At 35.5% G+C, this 24,736-nt stretch overlaps 1 protein-coding gene across 4 annotated transcripts in view; it reads left to right on the top strand.

Moving 5' to 3' along the window:
- E(z) (histone-lysine N-methyltransferase E(z)) overlaps window positions 1-24,736 on the top strand; it is a 516,600-nt gene that overhangs the window by 229,595 nt on the left and 262,269 nt on the right. For all 4 annotated transcript variants that reach the window (XM_090413305.1, XM_090413314.1, XM_090413324.1 and 1 more), the window contains exon 7: window positions 624-787. In XM_090413305.1, coding sequence (XP_090269431.1) covers window positions 624-787 — 164 coding nt within the window. The remainder of the gene's footprint in view (window positions 1-623; window positions 788-24,736) is intronic.

Here is a 24,736-nt window from a genome sequence, read left to right as displayed (position 1 = left end):
CAGTTGATTATAATAATTGAAATTACAGTAACCTATACATATACTGTATTTGTCTGTCATAAATAGTTATTCACACACATTAAGACCATCACTGTTATCTAGTTGTGATGATGAATGTCCATTTATTAAAAAAAAATTGTAAAACTAGATTAGATTTTATATGTGCTATGTTTGGCATTGATATTACTCTGCATTTTTCAGCATTTCCTTTATAAATTTTAAATTATGTAAAACATAAAAATTGACATTTTATTTCATCATATTTGTAATTTTGTTTCACCTCATTCATTGAGTTTATTATTTGTGTATTACAAAATCCCTTTTGTCATGTAACGTTATTCTCTGGAATAAATTTACATGGCTAATGTTTTTTTGCATGTTTTATATATCCATTGAAGCGTTTCATTGTCACGCCATGAAAATAAATGTATTAATATTTCACTCTTTGTCTTTGAAAGTGTCGGCAATAATGTCTAGAAACTATTGATTAATTGAAAAAGAAGTACCTTAAATTTTTTGGAATAAGATTCTTCAGAAATAATGCATGCAATTCTAATAATTGGAATGTACTCTCAATCTTTTGATGATTTAGTTATTTAAAGATCTGCTTGTCTTATGTACAGGTATCGAGAATTGATAGAGAAACATGATCCTAATGCATTACCTCCAGAATGTACAGTTAACATAGATGGTCCAAAAGCACATTCAGTTATGAGGGAACAGAGTATGCATTCTTATCATACTTTGTTTTGTCGTCGTTGTTTCAAATATGATTGTTTTCTTCATCGTAAGTATGTTTTTTCTAACATCATTTGTTGGGTACAAAAAATGTTATTATTTAAGATATAATAATTATTTAAAACACATACTACACAGAACTGTGGACAGACAAATATTTTAAAAAAGACAACTGACAAACAATTAACGAAAATGAAAAGGAAATAACTGAAGAAGAATTAGAAATTAGCCTGAAAGAAACAAGAAATGGAAAATCACCTGGAGAAGATAAGCTATGTTCAGAACTATATAAATACGCAGGAACAAGATTCAAAGGAAGACTCTTATTATTTGTAAATAAAATTTACTCAACTGGTATCCCCCCAATAGAATGGAAAAAAGCAATTGTGATTCCTATCTTTAAGAAAGGTAATAGAGATGACCCTAAAAACTATAGAGGTATCAGTATACTAAATTCATGTTACAAAATATACAGCAGAATCTTAAATAACAAAGTAATGAAATATTCCGAAAACTTTATTCTAGAGGTACAGAATGGATTTAGAAAAGGACGATCATGTATAGACCCAGCCTTTTGCCTAAAATTAATAATAGAGAAAAGAAGAGAATATAATTTAAAAACACATATTGCATTTATTGACTTTGAAAAAGCATTTGACAAAGTTAAAAGAAACATATTATTTAACATATTAAAAGAAAGACAAATACCAAATAATATCCTAAAAGCTGTCACAAGTATATATGAAAATAATCAAATACAAATAAGATTAAATCATGAGCTATCATATACAAGAGAGATAAACCAAGGGGTCCGACAGGGATGTCCCCTCTCAGCAACTCTTTTTAATATCTACTTAAATGAAATAATAATAAAATGGAGTAAAAATTTACATCAAGGAATTAAACTTTCACCTACAGTTAACTTAAACACTCTCCTCTTTGCAGACGACCAAATAATAATTACAAATTCTGAAGATAACTTACAGAAAGCTATTTTAAATCTAAATGAGATATCCAAAGATTATGGTATGATAATATCAACGGAAAAATCAAAAACTATGGCCTTTAAAGGACAAGATCCAGCAAGAACTAAAATAGTATTAGATAACAAGATCTTAGAACAGGTGAATTCATTTAACTACCTAGGATGTATGATCACTTATGAAAATGAAAAAGATATAAACATAAAAATTGCAAAATATTTAAAAATAACAGGAGTAATTAACTCTATATTTAAACCAAACCTAGTTCAAAAACAAACCAGGCTAAAAGTATACAATACATTAGCCCTACCGGTCTTAATGTATGGAAGCGAAATCTGGACAATAAAACAAAAAGACAAACAAAGATTAACAACAGCAGAAATGAAGTTTATGAGAAAAACTGCAAAGTATACCCTATTTGATCACAAAAGAAACGAAGATATTATGAAAGAATTAAACCAAGAACCAGTAATTGAAAAAATTAAAAAATATAAACATAGATGGATGGAACACGTTGAAAGAATGAAAACAGAAAGATTACCAAAACAAGCCTTAAAGTACAAGCCATTAGGAAAAAGAAAACGATTCAACGATGACTTCTAAGGCCGGAACAGGCCATACTAGGCCTAAATCCTTGATACGTATGATGATGATAATTATTCAAAATTTACATCAGTCAATTTTATGAATAATCTGACTAGTTAAATTCACACTGATTAGATATGGTAAATAATTACTATTCTACATAAATCTACTCTACAAGTGTGTGATCTGTTATTTTCTCTAAAAACTTGATTACTCTTATTTGAAAACCCAGGGTAACTCTTTGCTGATATTATATAACCATCATCCAGTAATATATTAGACTTGATGGCCTTACAGTGAAGTAACTTGGCTTGTATAAATAAAAATTTGTTAGACAGGATAATTAATCCAACTTCACAGTCTGCTGTGCCAATCAAGGTATGTGTTATTCAACCAGTATTTCAGGTATTTCTACCCTGTTTTGCAAGGGTAGAAATACCTGAGCTTTTGGAATGGAAGATCTTGCCACCTCCATATAAGACCAGCTGACCTACTTAAACTTAAATCCTTATGAGTACTGATTACATTTTAGACACAATTCGAATTTAGATCTTTCCAACTGGATATGATTGTTTTTCTGACTATACCATCAGGTGATTTCTGTCCACATTCATCTATGATAATCTTTAAAAGGAATAAAATACAGCTTCAGTCTGTGCCTGTGATGAGATTGGTAAGCATTGAGATAATACATATGAATATAGCTATGAAATTATGGCCTGCTGTGCTAAAGAATATATCATTGAGAATGAATGAAGAAATGGTAACTGTGAGAAGTTTGCAATTTGAGAACAATGTTACTTACTTGTTTAGCCAAATGGCTATCTCTCCTCTCAAATGAAGGCTGTGGGTTTGAATCTCACTGTGGCTTGGATGTTTATGCATGCTTTTTAGTAGTAGATGATTTTCATTGCCTTACATGAAAGCATTGCCACCTTGCTCATTGTAGGTCTGAAGTAGCTTAAAAAATTACGTTTGGTGTATAGAGCATGGTTCCAGATTATCTGACACTTAGCTGGCCATAACTCTTTGTGGGTGGAATTATTATACAGATATACATATCATTATTATTATTATAGTCTCCATGGAGTCAGAAGACTCATCTTGGGAGATCTTACCCTATAATGACACTTTACCACTTTACAGCCATTATTCACACAATACTTATCATACCTCTCCTTAAACTCATTCACAGACAAAGCCCTCACAACCATCTCTGGCAATGCATTCCACCTATTTGCCACCCTCCAGGAAAAAAATCTAGTCCTAACACCCTTGTTAACCACACTTTTACATAGGAGTGACCCTTTGTTCTCTTCCCTCCTACACTGTACTGAAAATTTGTCATCAGCATCAATCCTATAAATTTCCTTTAATAACTTGTATGCTTCTATCATGTCTCCTCAGAGCCCGCAGACACCTTCAATCTGTTCTCATAGGAAGCATTCCAAGACCTGCCACACTCTTTGTCACTCGCCTCTGGATCCTCTCCACCACTTCATCACTAAGGAATCCAGCTGACCAGATCTGCATGCAGTAATCCAGATGTGACTTATTAATGCCTTATAAAATGGAACAATAACCTCCCTATCCCTACTTGTCAGTGTGTTCCTCAGCATCAGTGTAATTTTCCATCTGCAAAACTGGCAAATTGGCTAGAGAACATGCACATGATATATTGGCCTCATAACCTTAGTTGCTTTGTCTGTAATTTTATAATCACACCAAACTTGTACTATAAGGTGTGCAAATATATATCAAATCAATTGATTCAAGTTATTTTTTCCATGTGATAATTAGGAGATATTCATGAGAATCCATTTTCCAACCTGAAAAAAAAACAACTTTAAATTAGTTGCACATCCTATGTTCTCCAAATTTTTATGACCTTTATTTTTCCTTTAATGTTTTTGTCTCATTCATAAATAATCATGTGGGTTAAACTCAGAATTTTACCAATTTAAACTGAATGTTACTTCAACAAGTTTGCTGCCTTTTTTTTTTGACAGACCTTAGGTTGCTATTAGAAACAAACAAAAATATCTCAGATGTTTTAAATAGCTGCTATTTTACAAATTGGAAGATATTTAATTTGTAAAATAATGGCTGTCTAAAACACCTGATTTTTTTTTTTTTTTTTTTTTTGTTTGTTTCTGATGTCTTCCTGAAGATACTGTTAGTCAATAAGAAACAACAAAATATTGAAGGAACATTCCATTTAAATTAGTAGAATTCTATGTTGTAATTTCCTTAAAAATACAGTTATGAATAACTAATGTATAAACCTTACCACCAGACTTGAAATTCTATGAGTTTAACCCACTTGATCATTTATGTAGTTGATAAAAAAAAGTGCCAAGAATGTCTACACATGTTTTGTGGACTTGGAGAAGGCATATGACCGGGTTCCTCAGGATAAGCTTTGGCAAGTAGTACAGGAGTATGGAGTGGATGGTCAACTATTGGCTGCCATCAAGTCCCTGTATGAATGCCCAGAGTTTTATGTCAGGGTAAACAGCACAAAGTCTGAACCTTTCACAATCTCCGTTGGCCTCTGCCAAGGGTGTGTTCTGTCACCCCTCCTTTTCATAATATTTATGGACTGGATTGATAGGCACAACCGAGGCAGTGAGTGTACGAGAATTGGAAAATGTAGCATTGAACGTCTGCTTTTTGCAGATGACCTAGTTCTGCTTAGCTCTTCCACAGATAACCTCCAGTGGACCCTGGATAGGTTTGTAGCTGTTTGTGCAGATGCCAGAATGAAGATCAGTGTGGCCAAAACTGAAACATTTGTGATCTCAAGACAACCATCCCAGTGCACTCTAAATGTAAATGGAGTCCCAATAAGACAGGTGGAGAAGTTTCAATACCTTGGGTCCATATTCACGAATGATGGAAAATGGGACGTAGAGCTAGATACTCGAATTGGCTTAGCAAGCTCAATATTGCGGGAGCTTGGCCGTTCGGTAGTATTGAAGCGGGAGTTAAGCCAGAAGGCAAAGCTGGCTGTCTTCAATACAGTCTATGTCCCCATTCTCACCTATGGTCATGAGAGTTTGGTAATGACTGAAAGAATGCAGACACGAATCCAAGCGGCTGAAATGAGGTTCCCTCGAGGGGTTGTGGGGCTGACAAAATTCGACAGAGTTAGACGCTCTGCAATTCGGGAAACCCTCAATACTCAACCGCTGCTTCTCCGTGTTGAGAGATCACAGTTACGCTGGTACGGGCACCTGGTCAGAATGCCACAAGAGAGGCTCCCTCAGCAGGCCCTCTTTGCCAAGCCAGAGGGTGGGAGGCCATGTGGAAGGCCAAGGACTTGCTGGATAGATTATATCCAAAACCTTGGGTGGACACGTTTCGGAATCCCACCAGAACACCTGAGCTTGGTGGCAAAGGATCGTGACCATTGGAAGTTCCTCTTGCAGCTGTTGCCCCCACAACCCAATTAGGAAGAGTGGGCCTTGAAGATGTATGTATGTATAAAAAAAGTCCTCATAGTTATTATTAAAAAAAAAAGTCATACATGTTATTCATGAAATTCGTTATCCCTTTTCCCCTTGTCCTCACACCTTAACTGTTTTTTTTCCTCCTATTTTTGTATCCTGTTCATATTTCTTATGTCATGTCAATAGTACTTCCTTAGCACAGTTTCAATGCAACATAACATTTGCCTATTGGTTGGAAGTGCCTTGGTTTGAACTGTCTAGACTTGATAAGTTTTTCCTCAGCTGAAGGTTAGTTGATTGGTCTCACGTGGATGCAGCAGAGGTTTTCATCCTACAAAATAAGTAAATTTGTCAGAGAATTATGCTATTAACAGACTTGCCTCCCTTTGATGTTCAACTGTAATTCCATCTAAACCAACACTGTCACATTGTGTGCATTATTAAAGAAAAAAAAGTCAGCACTTCCATTTCTTTTTCCTAAGGTATCAACTCATTTCTGGAGGAATGTTTGTAGTGTGAGGCAGGTCACAGGTCAGTTTATTTAAAATGAAATAAACTGACCCGTGATCTTATTTTAACTTTGTTCATTTTTATATTAGTTCACCTCTCCTCTTCTTCAATACTTCATCATCATCATCATCATCAAATTCCTGCCATGTACCCTCAAGGGGGTGTACAGGATATGACAGTACTACATGAAAAAATTACATCATTACTAACTTCCTATCTACAATTTTCCTCCAAATCAGTCTGTTACTTGTCAAGACTCCAACATTATCAGATCTTATATTTCTATCGTCTAAGGCACTTTGTACCGTATCAATCCACCTATATCTTGGTCTTCCTCTGGGTCGTTTTCCTGCCAACCTGGCAGAGAACACTTGTTTTGCTAATCTTTCCTCTCCCATTCTATTTAAGTGACCATACCATCTGAGATTAGCTCTGCTAACGCATTCCTGGATGCTGACAATGTCAAGTTCTTTCCTAATATCCTCATTTTTAATATGATATTGCCATTGATGCCATCTGTTCACGCCTCTAATCTTTCTCAGGACTCTCATATCTGCGGTCTCTAGTCTTTGGTCAAGTGTTTTACTTCTGACCCAGCTCTCAGATCCATAAGTTAAAATTGGTTTGAACACAGTCTTGTATACAGCTAATTTAGTGTTCCGACTAATTTCTTTCTTATTCCATATGAATTTATTCAATTGACTTCCCACGATACCAGCTTTGCTGATTCTGTTGTCTATTTCTATATTTAGTTTACCATCTTCAGTAAAAATTGTGCCTAAGTAGCTGAAATGTTTTACTTGTTCCACAGGTTCTCCATTCACAACACAGTTGACATTTTCAATGATTCTGCCTATTTTAATTGTCTTTGTCTTTTTATTGCTGACCTTCATACCATATCTATTACAACAGCTATTCAATTTAGTCAGAGAATCTTGCAGACTTGTAGCGGATTTATTTAGAAGTATAACATCATCCGCATAAAGCAAAGAGCTGACATTAACATCTCCAATTTTGATATCAGGTTTAATACCACATTCCTTCATAATGTGATCCATATAGATAATGAATAACAGAGGGGATAATGTACATCCTTGTCTCACACCAGATTTAACATTAAACCATCTTCCTGTACTTCCTTCAATTCTAACTGCTGACTCACAACTCAAATAAAGACTAAGTATTGCTTGATATAATGCCCCATTGACACCATATAACTGCAGCGTATTGAATAGCTTCTCTCTTGGCACCTTGTCATATGCCTTTTCCAAATCAACAAAACTTAAATACAGATCTTTGTTATATTCCCATGCTTTCTCGACTATTTGTCGTAAAGTGAAGATCTGATCCTGACAGCCTCTATTTGGCCTGAATCCAGCTTGTTCTTCACCAAGCTTTTCTTCCACAATTCTTCTCAACCGTTTCTCAAGTATACTTGCATAGATCTTGCCAGGAACACTCAGTAGGGAAATACCTCTGTAATTCTCACATTCAGTTTTATTTCCCTTTTTATATATGGGTACTATGAGAGCTCTACTCCAATCATCGGGAATTCGTCCCTCTGTCCAGGCTTTCTGAACTATGCAGTGCAGCCACTGTAAGACTCTTATACCACCATACTTCAGCATTTCTGGTCGAATATCATCTACTCCTGCTGCCTTTCCACATTTCAAGCCTTTGATGGCTTTTTCTACTTCAAGTATGGATATGTATTCCTGACTGCATGCCTGGTCAGTGTTTTTTATCACTGTGCTGTCATCACTGCTTGTTTCATTTAGCAGTTTTTCAAAGTAATTACTCCATACTTCAAGGATATCTTTTTCTCCTGTTTTCATTTCACCATTATCATCTCTAATTCCTTTTACAGCACTCTTTCCTCCATTCCTAAGCTTCTTCAACAACCTCCAGAATATTTTGCCACCTTCTTGATATTTATTTTCTATATTCTTGCCAAAGTCCTCCCATGACTTTTGATTAGCTAGTTTTACCCACTGTTTAGCTTTCTTACATTTGTCTCTGTATTCTGTAAGAGTAAAAGCTGACTTATTTGCCAGGAACTTTTGATATGCTTTCTTCTTTTCCTTCACTGCCTCTTTAACTTCCTGTGTCCACCAGGGAGTTCTGATTTTTTTATCCCTACACACAACCTCACCACATGCCTCTCTGGCAGAATCAATCAATGTTTCCTTCAGAGTTTGCCACTGAATCTCCAAGGTTTGATTCCTGTTCTCAAACTCTTTCATTTTCTTTTCAATAATATTTCTGTATTTTAGTCTACAGTTCACATCTGAGAGCTGCTCAACTTTTATTCGCTTTAAAACTTTCTTACATGTTATTCTTTTCAATATGAAATTCAATTTTATCCTGCTCAAGACTAAATAGTGATCACTTCCAATTTCAAATCCTCTGTACACTCTGGTGTCCTGCACCAGGGAGAAAACATCACTATCAACAATAACATAGTCAATGAGACTTTTCTTATTCCTAGCCTCTTCTCTCCATGTGAATTTGTGCACATTTTTATGTTGGAACATGGTGTTAGTAATAACCAGTCCATGTCCTGAGCAGAAATCCAACAGATATTTGCCATTATTATTAGCTTTGCTCTTTTCTCCAAATTTTCCCAAAATATTTTTGTATGTCTCACAATCATTTCCTGCTCTACTATTTAGATCCCCAACAAGGACCAACTTTTCCCTTTTCATTGTGTCAGTTGCTTTTTCTAAAGCCTCAAAAAATTCCTCCACTTCTACTTTAGTAGAACCTTCTGTGGGACCATAGGCACAAATAAGTCTCATTGTCCAGTTCCCCATTCTCATATTTGCCCACATTACTCTACTTGAGACTGACTGCCATTCAAGAAGATTAGCCTCGTATTTTGTGTTGAATACTATGGCTACTCCTTCTTTTCCTTGATTGTCATTGCCTGAATATAACATTTTGTATTTATTGCTCAGAAAGATCTCACCAGTTTTGGTCTTTTTTGTTTCAGTCACCCCTATTATGTCGATCTGGTACTTATCTAATTCCTCAGCTAGCTCCATTTCTTTGCCATTCAGGCTTCTTACATTGATAGTACCGATCTTTAACTCTGGTGATGTTGAGTTGGGGTTTGTTTTCAGATTTGTTCCAGTAGCTGACTTTTCGCTGTTTGCCCTGGTTCCCTGGCGAAAACAACGGGGGCCTTGTTTAACCGGGCGACGCCCCAGCCGGCATGAAATTTTGTCATGTTGTACCATCATTTTTTATTTTGGTTTAACCAATAAGAATACAATTTGGTCGGCTAAATCCCAAATTGCCAGCCCATCCTCGTTCGTTCAGTATCAAAGTAGATACCCAACAGGGTGCACCACGAGAAGGTGAGGATTGGACATTAGGTCAGAAGCCCTGGTCGGTTCTCCGCATTCCTTTAAAGGCTATGTGGAGGTCTCCTCTCAGTTATACAGCTTTGACCCTTAAGCACCCCTTTGACCCTTAAGCACCCCCTTCAATACTCTTCAATACTTTTGTTTATTTATTATTATTTTTATCATTTGTATGATAAGCCTATGAAAGGTTGATATTATTGCAGTTCTTTTACATTATGAATTTATTCAGAATGTACATTTTGAATTAATATGATTTGGATTATTTGTGAGATTTTCAAAAAATATTTTTGAAGGAAAGCAATTACGGAAAAGTGAGAGGGATGAAGATAGATAAAGAGGAAGAAGTTGAGTTAATTTTATAGTTAAACCATACATCATTTGTGATTGTTTCATACACATTTTTGTAGACTTAAATAAAAAGTATGTGCTTAAAAGAGGGGTACTTGGAGGTTAAAGCTATATAACTGGGAGGAGACCTCCACATAGCCTTTTAAGGAAATCTGAGAACTAACCAAGAGAGGACTGAACATAATGTTCAGTCCTCTCTTTCTCGTGGTGCACCCTGTTAGGTATCTTAAACCTTGATACTGAATGAATGAAATGAGGTTGGCTGCAATTTGGGATTTAGCTGACCAATTGTATTCTTATTGGCTTAAACCACTGTGTAAAATGATGGTACAACATGACAGAATTTCATGCTGGTGGGGCATTGTCCAGTTAAACAAAGCCTCTGTTGTTTTTCTTCAGGGAACCAGAGTGAACAGCAGAAAGAAGGGTACTGGAATACAACCCAGCTCAGCATCAGTAGAGTTCAAGATTGGTATTATCAACAAGGTTAAACAGGGCCCCTGTTGTTTTCTTTAGGGAACCAGGGCAAACAGCACAAAGTCAGATACTGGAACACATCCCAACTCAGCATCAACATAGTTCAAGTTTGGTATTATCAGTGAAGCATCAATGGAAAAGAAATGGAACTAGCAGAAGAATTGGATAAGTACCAGATTGACATAATAGGCATGACTGAAACAAAGAAGATAAAAACAGGTGAGATCTTTCTAAGCAACAAATGCAAAATATTATATTCAGGCAATAATAATTAGGGAAATGAGGGAGTAGCTATAGTATTCGACACTAAATATGAGGATAATCTTCTTGAATGGCAGGCAATATCAAGTAGAGTGATGTGGACAAATATCAGAATGGGGAAAATGGACAATAAGCCTTATTTTGCTTATGGTCTCAAAGAAAGTTCTAACAAGAAAGAAAGGAGGAATTTTTTGAGGCATTAGAGAAGGCAGCTGGCTCAATGAAAAAGGAAAAGCTGGCATTTGTTGGAGATTTAAACAGCATAGTAAGAAATGATTACCAAATATATCAGAATGTTTTGGGAAAATTTTAAAAAAAGAGCAAAGCCAATAAACAGTGAAAAGTACTGCTGGATTTCTCCTCAGGGGGGCATGGACTAATTATTACTAAGATCATGTTTCAACATAAAGCTGTGCACAAATTGACATGCAGAGAAGATGCAAGAAATAAGAAAAGTCTTAATGACTATATGTTATAGTAATAGCAATGTTTTCCCACTAATTCAAGACACAAGAGTATATGGATGATTTGAAATAAGAAGTGATCACTATCTGGTTTTGAGCAGGATAAAATTGAATTTCATATTGAAAAGAAGATTGTATAAGAAAGTTTTAAATGAATCAAAGTTGAGCAGCTTTCAGAGGTAAATGGTAGACTTAAATACAAAAACATCATTGAAGAAAAAAAGAAAGAATTTGAAAACAAGAACCTAACCTTGGAGATTTAATGAGAAACTCCTGAAGAAAACATTGATTGATTCAACCAGACAATCATATGGTGAGGTTGTCTGTAAGGATAGATTAGATAAGTACCAGATTGACATAATAGGGGTGACTGAAACAAAAAAGTCAAAAATTGGTTAGATCTTTCTGAGCAATAAATTCAAAATGTTATATTCAGGCAATGACAATCAAGGAAAAGAAGGAGTAGCCATAGTAATGAACACAAAACACGAGGCTAATCTCCTTGAATGGCATGCAGCCATAAGCACAGTGATGTGGGCATATATGAGAATGGGGAACTGGACAATGAGACTTATTTGTGCCTATGGTCCCAAAGAAGGTTCTACTAAGGTAGAAGTGCAGGAATTTTTTGATGCTTTAGAAAAAGCAACTGACACAATGAAAAAGGAAAAGTTGGTCCTTGTTGGGGATCTAAATAGCAGAGTAGGAAATGATTGTGAGACATACAAAAATATTTTGGGAAAATTTGGAGAAAAGAGCAAAGCTAATAATAATGGCAAATATCTGTTGGATTACTGCTCAGGACATGGACTGGTTATTACTAACACCATGTTCCAACATAAAAATGTGCACAAATTCACATGGAGAGAAGAGGCTAGGAATAAGAAAAGTCTCATAGACTATGTTATTGTTGATAGTGATGTTTTCTCCTTGGTGCAGGACACCAGAGTGTACAGAGGATTTGAAATTGGAAGTGATCACTATTTAGTCTTGAGCAGGATAAAATTGAATTTCATATTGAAAAGAATAACATGTAAGAAAGTTTTAAAGCGAATAAAAGTTGAGCAGCTCTCAGATGTGAACTGTAGACTAAAATACAGAAATATTATTGAAAAGAAAATGAAAGAGTTTGAGAACAGGAATCAAACCTTGGAGATTCAGTGGCAAGCCTTGAAGAAAACCCTGATTGATTCAGCCAGAGAGGCATGTGGCGAGGTTGTCTGCAAGGATAGAAAAATCAGAACTCCATGGTGGACACAGGAAGTTAAAGAGGCAGTGAAGGAAAAGAAGAAAGCATATCAAAAGTTCCTGGCAAAAAAGTCAACGTGCTCTTAGAGAATACAGAGACAAATGTAAGAAAGCAAAACACTATGTAAAACTAGCTAAACAAAAGTCATGAGAGGACTTTGGCAAGAACACAGAAAATAAGTATCAAGAAGGTGGTAAGATATTCTGGAGGTTGTTCAAGAAGCTTAGAAATGGAGGCAGTTTAAAAGGAGTTAGAGATGATAAAGGTGACATGAAAACAGGAGAAAAAGATATCCTTGAAGTATGGAGTAATTACTTCGAAAAATTGCTAAATGAAAAAAGCAGTGATAGCACAGTGGTAAAAAACACTCAACAATAGGAATACATATCCATATTTGAAGTAGAAAAAGCCATCAAAGGCTTGAAATTGGGAAAGGCAGCAGAAGTAGATGATATTCAACCAGAAATGCTGAAGTATGGTGGTATAAAATTCTTACAGTGGCTACACTGCATAGTTCAGAAAGCCTGGACAGAGGGACGAATTCCCAATGATTAGAGTAGAACTCTAATAGTGCCCATATATAAAAAGTGAAATAAAACTGAATGTGAGAATTACAGAGGTATTTCCCTACTGAGTGTTCCTGGCAAGATCTATGCAAGCATACTTCAGAAACGGTTGAAAAGAATTGTGGAAGAAAAGCTTGGTGAAGAACAAGCTGGATTCATTCCAAATAGAGGGTGTCAGGATCAGATCTTCACTTTACGACTAAAAGTCAAGAAAGCATGGGAATAATACAACGATCTGTATTTAAGTTTTGTCGATTTGGAAAAGGCATATGACAAGGTGCCAAGAGAGAAGCTATTCAATACACTACATTTATATTGTGTCAATGGGGCATTATATCAAGCAATACTTAGTCTGTATTTCAGTTGTAAGTCGGCAGTTAGAATTGAAGGATGTCCAGGAAGATTTTTTAATGTTAAATCTGGTGTGAGACAAGGATGTACATTATCCCCTCTGTTATTCATTATCTATGGATCACATTATGAAGGAAAGTGGTATTAAACATGATATCAAAATTGGAGATGTTAATGTCAGCTCTTTGGTTTATACGGACGATGTTATACTTCTGAATATATCCGCTACAAGTTTGCAAGATTCCCTGACTAAATTGAATAACTGTTGTAGTAGATATGATATGAAGGTCAGTATTGAAAAGACAATGAAAATAGGAGAATTGTTGAAAATGTCAACTGTGTTGTGAATGGGGAACCTGTGGAACAAGTAAAACATTTCAGCTACTTAGGCATGATTTTTATTTAAGATGGTAAATTAAACATGGAAATAGACAACAGAATCAGCAAAGCTGGTATGGTGGGAAGTCAATTGAATAAATTCCTATGGAATAAGAGAGAAATTAGTCGGAACACTAAATTAGCTGTATAAAAGACAGTGTTCAAACCAGTTTTAACTTAAGGATCTGAGAACTGGGTCAGAAGTAAAACACTTGACCAAAGACACCATAGATATGAGAGTCCTGAGAAAGATTAGAGGCGTGAAGAGATGACATCAATGGCAATATCATATTAAAAACAAGGATATTAGGAAAGAACTTTACATTGTCGCCATCCAGGAATGCATTAGCAGAGCTAATCTCAGGTGGTATGGTCACTTAAACAGAATGGGGGAGGAAAGATTAGCAAAACAAGTGTTCTCTGCCAGGTTGGCAAGAAAACGACCCAGAGGAAGACCAAGATATAGGTGGATTGATATGGTACAATGTGCCTTAGACGATAGAAATATAAGATCTGATAATGATAATATTGGAGTTTTGACAATTAATACACTGACTTGGAAGTTACTAACTTCCTATCTACAACTTCGTATTGAAGATAGGAAGTTAGTAATGATGTAAGTTTTTCATGTAGTACTATCATATCCTGTACATCCCTTGAGGGTATATGTCAGGAATTTGATGATGATGATGAAAGCAAAGCACTGTAAAACTAGCTAAACAAAATAAATGGGAAGAGTTTGGTAAGAACATAGAAAATAAATATCAGGAAAGTGGCAAAATATTCTGGAGTCTATTGAAAAAGCTTGGAAATGTTAGAAAAAGTACTGTAAATGGAATCAGTGATGGTAAAGGTGACATGAAAACTGAATATATTCTAGATGTATGGAGTAATTATTTCCAAAAGCTGCTAAATGAAACAAGCAGTTTAAGCATGATGGTTAGATAACTCCCAACAGAAATGCAGTCTGGAAATATCTATGCTTAAAGTAGAAAAGGTCATCAAAAACCTGAAATGCAGAATGGCAGCTGGAGAAGATGAAATTTGGCTAGAAATGCCGAGATAGGGAAGTATAAAAGTTCTACGGTGTTTACATTGCATAATTCAGAAGAGATAGTCAGAAGGTCGAATTTCATATGATTGGAGGAGAACTCTCATAGAACCCCATCTATAAAACGGGAAATAAAACTGATTGTGAGAATTACAGAGGTATTTCCCTATTGAGTGTTCTAGTAAGATTTATGCAATTATACTTGAAAAGCAGCTAAGAAAAATTGTGGTATGGAAGCTTGGTGAAGAACAATCTGCATTTGGCCAAATAGAGGTGGTTAGGATCAGATTTTCTCTTTAAGACAAATAGTTGAGAAATACTGGGAATATAACAAGGATTTGAATTTGAGTTTTATTGATTTGGAAAAGGCATATCACAAGGTGCCGAGAGGAAAGCTCTTCAAAACACTACAGTTATATGGTGTAAATGAGATTATATATATCAAGCAATACATAGTCTCTGTTTAATCTTTAAGTCAGCATTCATTCTAATTCACTATTAGAGTTGAAGGAAATATAGGAAGATGGTTTGAGATAAAAGCAAGTGTGTTACAAGGGGTCCACATTATCTCCACTGTTGTTCATTATCTGTAAGGATCACATTATGAAGGAAAGTGGTATTAAAATTGGTGATGTTAATCGTAGCTCTTTACTTTATGCAGATGATGTTATACTTCTGATAAATCCAGTACAAGTCTGCAAGATTTCCTGACTCAATTGAGTGTTTCATAGCAAATTCTAATAAATTTGCTATGAAAATCAGAAAGAAAAAAGACAAATACAAGGGCTGTTCAATAAGTAATAAGACTAATTTTACTGTTGCGAAACCACTCATCACAATATTAATTTCTGTGGAATAAAGAAATGTTGCTGTCTGTATTAACAAAAAAGGTTGATAGATGGCGTATATGGGCTGATGTGCCATAGTGTCACATGACTAAATGCAAGCTTGTTTTGGCGCCCCTACGAGCCGCGACCAGTCATCGAAATGGAAGCGTCCTTGGAACAGCATTATGCGATTAAATTTTGTGTGCGTTTGCAAAAATCGGCATCGGACACTTTTAACATGATACGTGAAGCTTTCCACGATGAAACAATGTCGAGGGCAAGTGTTTTTTGCTGGCATAAAACTTTTAAGGAAGGAAGGAAAAATGTGGAAGATCTTGAACATGAGGGAAGACCTTCAACGTCCATCACAGAGACAATGATCAACATAGCAGCGATTATCATCAAGGAGGATCGCAGAATTACAGTACGCCAGCTGCATGTTGTCCTGAATATTTCTGTGAGAAGTGTTCACTCAATCATGGCTGAACATTTGGGACTGAAACGTGTTTGCGCCTGATGGATTCCCCAACTCTTGACACCGGAGCAAATGCAGCATCGAGTGGATGTGTGTACAGAATGGAAAGAAAGACTGGAACAAGAAGGCGACAACTTCTTGAAACGCATTATTACAGCAGATGAAGCTTGGTTTTATCACTAGGACCCTACAAGGAAACAACAAAGCAGTGAATGGAAGCATCCGTCTTCGCCTACCTCCAAGAAAGCAAAAACTGTAAAATCAGCTGATAAAGTTATGACCATAATGTTTTTTGACTATGAAGGCATTGTTTACCAACACGCTATAATAAATTTAGTTTAATCCTTTATCCAAGTGTGTGCAAACAAAGTTTGCACTTGAAAGTAACTTCAGGACTGGGGTAAAGTGGTACAACACCGGGCGACTCCTTGCAAAGGTGGAGCAAGCTACCAACACTCCTATCTCAATATCTCCCATAATGCAAAGCACATCTCTTTGCGGATATGTATAATGTTATGCATTAAGGGAAGGGCCACTACCCAGATTAGTTTCGACCTTTATTGAGGTCTCTTCAGTGAGATCCAGGCCCAAGTGGAGATACCAACGCAGAAGCATTAGCAAGGTCATCTCCTCCTATATTAACTGCCAAACAGTGTGCCACCTTTTTATTAAATTACTCTGGATTTAGAGAAAGATGTTGAAAGTTTATTTTTCACTTGGTCAGACTATAACAAATTTAGTTTAATCCTTTATCCAACTGTGTGCAAACAAAGTTTGTGCCTGAAAGTAACTTCAGGACTGGGGTAAAGTGGTACAAACACCGGGCGACTCCTTGCAAAGGTGGAGCAAGCTACCAACATTCCTATCTCAGTTTGCACACACTTGGATAAAGGATTAAAATAAATTTGTTATAGTCTGACCAAGTGAAAAATAAACTTTCAAAATCAATTTCAATACCAACACGCTGTAGAACCTGGGAATACTGTAAACGGCTCATACTATGTGGATGTTTTACGGACAATGGTACAGCACGTCAAAAGGAAACATCCATTGCTGAAGAATGGCTTCTTATTGCACCACAATAATGCAAGGCTACATATTGCTGGTGGTGTAGTGGACGTTTTGCAGAAGAACAACACAGATATCCTACCACACCTTCCATACAGTCCTGATCTCACACCATGCGATTTCTGGCTGTTTCCTCAGCTCAAGAAACCACTAAGAGGCTGCCATTTCAAAAGCAACAAAGCATGTGTAAAAGCTGCGGATGCGGTTTTGAAAGAACTCTCAAAAAACGGACTTTCACATGTGTTTAAGAAGTGGATGCAATGTTGGGACAAATGCATTGCCTCTCACGGTAGTTTCTTCGAAAAAGATCATGTAAATGATGATGATTAAAGGTAATCTGTTTTCTGTATAAATATAGTCTTATAACTTATTGAATAGCCTATGTATAATGAATTATCAACTGTATCCTGAATGGTGATTCATAGAACATAAAACATTTCAGCTATTTAGGCACAATTTTTAGTGAAGATGGTAAATTAAATATGGAAATAGACAACAGAATTAGTAAAACTGGTACGCTAGGAAGTCAGCTGAATAAATTTATATGGAAGAAGAAAGAAATTAGTCAAAATACTAAATTAACTGTATACAAGACGGTATTCAAACCAAATTTAATTTATGGATCTGAGAGCTGGGTTAGAAATAAAACACTTGATCTAAGACTGGAGATCTTAGATATGAGAGTTCTGAGAAAGATTAACGGAGTAAACATCAATGTGATATTGCATCGATGGCAATATCACATTGATGTAGACGAATTGATACAGTAAAGAGTATCTTAGAGGACCAAAATATAAGATCTGTTAATATTGGAGTATTGACAGATAACAGATTAATTTGGAAGAAAATTTTGATCAGAAGTTAGTAATGGTGTAACATTTTCTTGTACTATTATCATAATAGCCTGTACATCACCTGATGGTAGATATCAGGAATTTGATGATGATGATAAAAAAAAAGTATCAAAATTAAAATTCAGTTTAATGAATTTCTCTGGAAAGACAGTAGAATCTTATTATGATGTGAGTTCCTAATAATCAGGAAAAATTGTGATAACAGTTAGTTTTTCTTATTAAAAACAACTGTTAAGGTAAAAAGTAGGAAAAATTAATATTAATTTAATTAAACTTGCATATTAATCTTATAGACATAAATTTCACAAAAGTAAGTACTTTATGCTTTTTAATAATACTAGAATTCATACTTAGAACACAATAATGACATTCTTGGCATTATAGATGTTCTCATCTCAAATCTTATTTAGTATTACTGAATTTTTATAAAAAAAAAAATCTAGATAAGTTACTGGTTGCTTAACTCTTGTAGATTGTTCCTAAATCTTATATAATGCTATTCCTCTTTTTGCCTTAAATATATTAAACCCATCTATTACTACATTTAATTTCCAGAGTGTTTCATTCAAGTGCTAATTATGTTGTTTTCACCATTATTATAGATCCATTGATGGGAAATCCTCGCATGTCTGTCATATATTGGGAGAGAGAGTAAATACGATAAGCTGAGCTGTGTGACACAAATTTCATACTGACAGTTCACAATGTATGATCACAGTGAGCTACTGTAAACAGTGGTTCGCAATGACTATGCAAAATGAACTGTCAGTATGAAATTTGTGTCACACAGCTCAGCTTATCATATTTACTCTCTCTCTCAATATATGACCAGTCATTATGTCATATTGTGCAGTCACTTCCGAACTAAATACACATAATTATGCACATCATTTTAAATGGTTAATCAGCAAGAAAAACAAGTTAATTAGCAGTCTAAAATAGGAGTTGTCAAACTTTTTCTAACTGAATAGTAAATATTTTATGCTTCACTGGTCAAGTGGTAAAATTTGAAAATACCTTGTACGTCATGCGGAAGTGATATCTGAGAGGACAAAAAAAGTAGTTCCATGGGCATTGGTAAAACCAAATGTATGGAAATTGTATAAGAATTATAGACATTTAAACACAAGATTATTTTAATATTTGCCAAATATTTCAGTCTGAAAATAACAGACTATCTTCAGTGGCTACATAGGAACAGTTTTTAACAAGGTGGAATACCAACAATTGATCATTCAAAAGTAGACCGAGCCGCGTGATGTTACATTGCTATGCATTAAAGAGAGGAAAAATTTCATCAGTGTGATGATTAAATTATATGTATTAAAATTTCAAATAATAATCTTAATTTATAAATAATATTAGACTAATTCAGGAATTAAGTCACAATTAAAAAAAAAAAAAAAAATAATAATGTGTTATCCTGATTAAACTTTCCCGTATTTTTGATAAGGATATGCAGTCATTTCGATTCAAGTTAGGGCGTTGAAGTAAAGCCTCAACATTCTCTTTGAATAGGCATACAAATTTAAAGCGACATCTGTGTAGAAGGCGAGTCTTGGACCAGAGGATGTTGCGGCTTGTCTCTACCTCGTGCTGAGCCAATCCAGACTTATCGGATGTGTTGTGCTGAATGTATGATTGATGTTCTTGAATTCTTTTTTCTATAGAGCTTCCTGTTTGTCCAAAGTAGGACAAACTGCAGTTACAAGGAACTTGATACACACCAGGCAGAGACATAGTTGAGCATTTATCTTTAGAAGAGAGGAAATAGGTGGATATTTTGTTAATAGGTATATAAGTGGCTGTTAAATCATATTTCTTCAGAATTCTTGAAATTGGTTCTGAAATCACGGTATTATATGGAATAGGAACTTGACGTATTGAAAATATTTAATCCGATGAGCTAGAACTAATTGTTCAACTTCTCATGAATTACAGAAAGAACTTTCAACTATTAAACATCACATGAAATTAAATAGGAGTGCTTAAGGGTCAAAGCTGTATAACTGAGAGGAGACCTCCACATAGCCTTTAAAGGAATGCAAAGAACCAACCAAGGCTTCTGACCTAATGTCCAATCCTCGCCTTCTCGTGGTGTACCCTGTTGGGTATCTACCTGGATATTGAACGAACGAGGATGGGATGGCAATTTGAGATTTAGCCGACCAGATTGTATTCTTATTGGCTTAAGCCAATATACAAAATAATGGTACAACGACAAAATTTCATTGCAGCTGGGGCATCACCCAGTTAAACAAGGGCCCCCGTTGTTTTTGCCAGGGAACCAGGGCAAACAGCGAAAAGTCAGCTACTGGAACAAATCTGAAAACACACCCCAACTCAACATCACCAGAGTTAAAGATCGGTACTATCAACATAAGAAGCCTAAATGGCAAAGAAAAGGGGCTAGCTGAAGAATTAGATAAGTACCAGATCGACATTATAGGGGTGACTGAAACAAAAATGACAAAAACTGGCGAGATCTTTCTGAGCAATAAATACAAAATGTTATATTCAGGCAATGACAATCAAGGAAAAGAAGGAGTAGCCATAGTATTCAACACAAAATACGAGGCTAATCTTCTTGAATGGCAGTCAGTCTCAAGTAGAGTAATGTGGGTAAATATGAGAATGGGGAACTGGACAATGAGACTTATTTGTGCCTATGGTCCCACAGAAGGTTCTACTAAGGTAGAAGTGCAGGAATTTTTTGATGCTTTAGAAAAAGCAACTGACACAATGAAAAAGGAAAAGTTGGTCCTTGTTGGGGATCTGAATAGCAGAGTAGGAAATGATTATCAGACATACAAAAATATTTTGGGAAAATTTGGAGAAAAGAGCAAAGCTAATAAAAATGGAAAATACCTGTTGGATTTCTGCTTAGGACATGGACAGGTTATCACTAACACCATGTTCCAATATAAAAATGTGCACAAATTCACATGGAGAGAAGAGGCAAGGAATAAGAAAAGTCTCATTGACTATGTTATTGTTAATAATGATGTTTTCTTCCTGGTGCAGGACACCAGAGTGACAGAGGATTTGAAATTGGAAGCAATCACTATTTAGTCTTGAGCAGAATAAAATTTAATTTCATATTGAAAAGAATAATATGTAAGAAAGTTTTAAAGCGAATAAAAGTTGAGCAGCTCTCAGATGTGAACTGTAGACTAAAATACACAAAGATTACTGAAGAAAAAAATGAAAGAGTTTGAGAACAGGAACCAAACCTTGGAGATTCATTGGCAAGCCTTGAAGAAAACCCTGATTGATTCAGCCAGAGAGGCATGTGGTGAGGTTGTCTGCAAGGATAGAAAAATCAGAACTCCATGGTGGACACAGGAAGTTAAAGAGGCAGTGAAGGAAAAGAAGAAAGCACATCAAAAGTTCCTGGCAAATAAGTCAGCTTTTGCTCTTAGAGAATACAGAGACAAATGTAAGAAAGCGAAACACTGTGTAAAACTAGCTAAACAAAAGTCATGGGAAGACTTTGGCAAGAACACAGAAAATAGATATCAAGAAGGTGGTAAGCTATTCTGGAGGTTGTTGAAGAAGTTTAGAAATGTAGGTAAGAGTGCTGTAAAAGGAATTAGAGATGATAAAGGTGACATGAAAACAGGAGAAAAAGATATCCTTGAAGTATGGAGTAATTACTTCGAAAAATTGCTAAATAAAACGAGCAGTGAGAGCACAGTGGTAAAAAAACACTCAACAGGCATACAGTCAGCAATATATATCCATACTTGAAGTAGAAAAAGCCATCAAAGGCTTGAAATGTTGAAAGGCAGCAGGAGTAGATGATATTCGACCAGAAATGCTGAAGTATGGTGGTATGAAAGTCTTACATTGGCTGCATAGTTCAGAAAGCCCGGTCAGAGGGACGAATTCCTGATGATTGGAGTAGAGCTCTAATAGTACCCATATATAAAAACGGAAATAAAACTGAATGTGAGAATTACAGAGGTATTTCCCTACTGAGTGTCCCTGGCAAGATCTATGCAAGTATACTTGAGAAACGGTTGAGAAGAATTGTGGAAGAAAAGCTTGGTGAAGAACAAGCTGGATTCATGCCAAATAGAGGCTGTCAGGATCAGATCTTCTCTTTACGACAAACAGTTGAGAAAGAATGGGAATATAACAAAGATCTGTATTTAAGTTTTGTCGATCTCTAAATGGCATATGACAAGGTGCCAAGAGAGAAGCTATTGAATACGCTACAATTATATGGTGTCAATGGGGTAATATTTCAAGCAATATGTAGTCTGTGTTTGAGTTGTAAGTCAGCAGTTAGAATTGAAGGAAGTACAGGAAGTTGGTTTAATGTTAAATCTGGTGTCAGGCAAGGATGTACATTATCTATATGGATCACATTATGAAGGAAAGTGGTATTAAACATGATATCAAAATTGGAGATGTTAATGTCAGCTCTTTGCTTTATGCAGACGATGTTATATTTCTAAATAAATTCACTACTGGTCTGCAAGATTCCTTACTAAATTGAATAACTGTTGTAATAGATATGGTATTGTTAGATCTAAAATAGGCGACCTCATTTTACATGAAGTCACCATTCCAGAATCTAACAGTAAACATAAAATAAATATGCATACTTATCTTTAACACAGTATAACTATATTTTTTTCTGTAAACAACATCCTTTATATTATACTTTGAATTATGTGAATTAAAATTAATGTATCTGTGCATCAAGTATAAATGTAAGTCAGCAAAAAGGGGCAGTTATAAGAGGAATTATTAGTGATTTTATACAAGTGAAAGAATGCAAATTATTCAGCAACATAGGGCAAAGATCATCCTAACGCTACCACAGCAGCGTAAGCACCCGCGGGCATCACATCTGAGAAGATATCATGATGTATACATTCTCGGAAATAGAAAGTCCCGTATGTTGATCGGTGAAGTCACCCAGTCGGAGACCAATAGACGGGACAATAAAAGAAATTCAAACTCGGAAAGGTGGGGCTCTTGGGGAGTGTATAAACCGCAACACGGAATTGAATCCCCCCCCCCCTCGTTTGTTTGTTCCTGTATTCTCTCTGTGTGCTACAAGTGTTCATCGCAGTTCAGCTCTTATTTTTAAGAGCTGACTTTCAAGAACTTCTGGCATGGCACTGCAGCAGAGTTCGGCAAGATCGAACGTAGGCCGTCAACCCTTAGCAGAGAAATAGCGCCCGGCTCAGGAGAGCATGTGTATCTCACGTGGCGAAAAAATCGAGATAGTCAGAATCGTTACGTAGATAAGTACTTTCACATGTTCTAACCCCTTTTTGAGAATTGACTAACGGTGCGAAAAGAGTGTATCTTAAACTTGTAATAGAAGGAAGTGTGAAGAACAGTGATTTATGTAAATGACTCTATGCCTTTTGAAATGAATTTTAATCACTTTCGGTCAGATAGAGATTTTGTCGTAATTCATTCGAGAAAGATTATCAATGCGCTAAATGCCTAAGTGACCAAATTGAGTTATAGATAAGAATATAAAATATGTTGAAATATTTAATTTGTTAATATTTAGAAATCAATGCTTAATTATTTTAAGAACGAGAGAGTAAGAGAAAAGTAGAAGTTTAAATTAGAATTAATAATTGTCTTAATTTTTTATTGCATTGCATAATGAGTTCAATAAATTTACTTGATACTTTACATGTCTGTATTTCTGATCATGCTGACAGACCCTGACCCTTCATAAAATACGAACCTGTGATTGTATGTGTGCGCGAGGATATCCCAATTAAGAATAGTAGGGCACGACTGCAATAAACTAGGAAACCTAAGGCTTCTGAATTTTAGCTAAGATTATTAGTAGCACCTGATATCCTATGACTATTCTGAGGCTGAGTTTATCTCTACCCTTAAGGCCCAGGCTGGCACAGTAAATAAATTTGCCTGAGTGAATAGGATAGTGCATAGTATTCAGGGAACAGGTATTTCTGGGGGCCCTAAGAAAGTTAAATTACATAAGGAATAAAATAAAGTGAATAAAGAATAGTATGATAGAACTAAGGCTCAGAACTGACGATAAGTATATAATAAGAGAAGTAATGTAAGGATTTGATAACATTAACACTAAGACGTGATAAAAGTTAAAATAAAAATAAGAATAAGATAATAAAAGAATAAAAGGAAACACAACAATATATGAAAGAGAAAGGCCACATAACAGTGGCGCAGCGACATAGCATAATGGCGCAAGCGGTAGGATTTTGATAAAAGAGGTTGAAGTAAGAAAAGATCTAATTAAATATAGAGCATCGATATAATAGCAATAAATACAGTCAACTTAACAGTATGAAGGTCAGCATTAAAAAGACAAAGACAATGAAAATAGGTAGAATTGTTGAAAATGTCAAGTGTGTTGTGAATGGGGAACCTGTGGAACAAATAAAACATTTCAGCCTTAGGCACAATTTTTACTGAAGATGGTAAATTAAATATGGAAATAGACAGTAGAATCAACAAAGCTGGCATGGTAGGCAGTCAATTGAATAAATTCATATGGAATAAGAGAGAAATTAGTCGGAACACTAAATTAGCTTATACAAGACGGTGTTCAAACCAGTTTTAACTTATGGATCTGAGAGCAGGGTCAGAAGTAAAACACTTGACCAAAGACTAGAAACCGCAGATATGAGAGTCCTGAGAATGATTAGAGGTGTGAACATATGGCATCAATGGCAATATCATATTAAAAACGATGATATTAGGAA

Source organism: Typopeltis vanoorti, chromosome 2 (assembly GCF_054136105.1).
Source record: "Typopeltis vanoorti isolate ZY-2024b chromosome 2, IOZ_Tvanoo_1.0, whole genome shotgun sequence".
NCBI classification, from domain to species: domain Eukaryota; kingdom Metazoa; phylum Arthropoda; class Arachnida; order Uropygi; family Thelyphonidae; genus Typopeltis; species Typopeltis vanoorti.
This window is presented reverse-complemented; position numbering and strand designations above follow the sequence as displayed.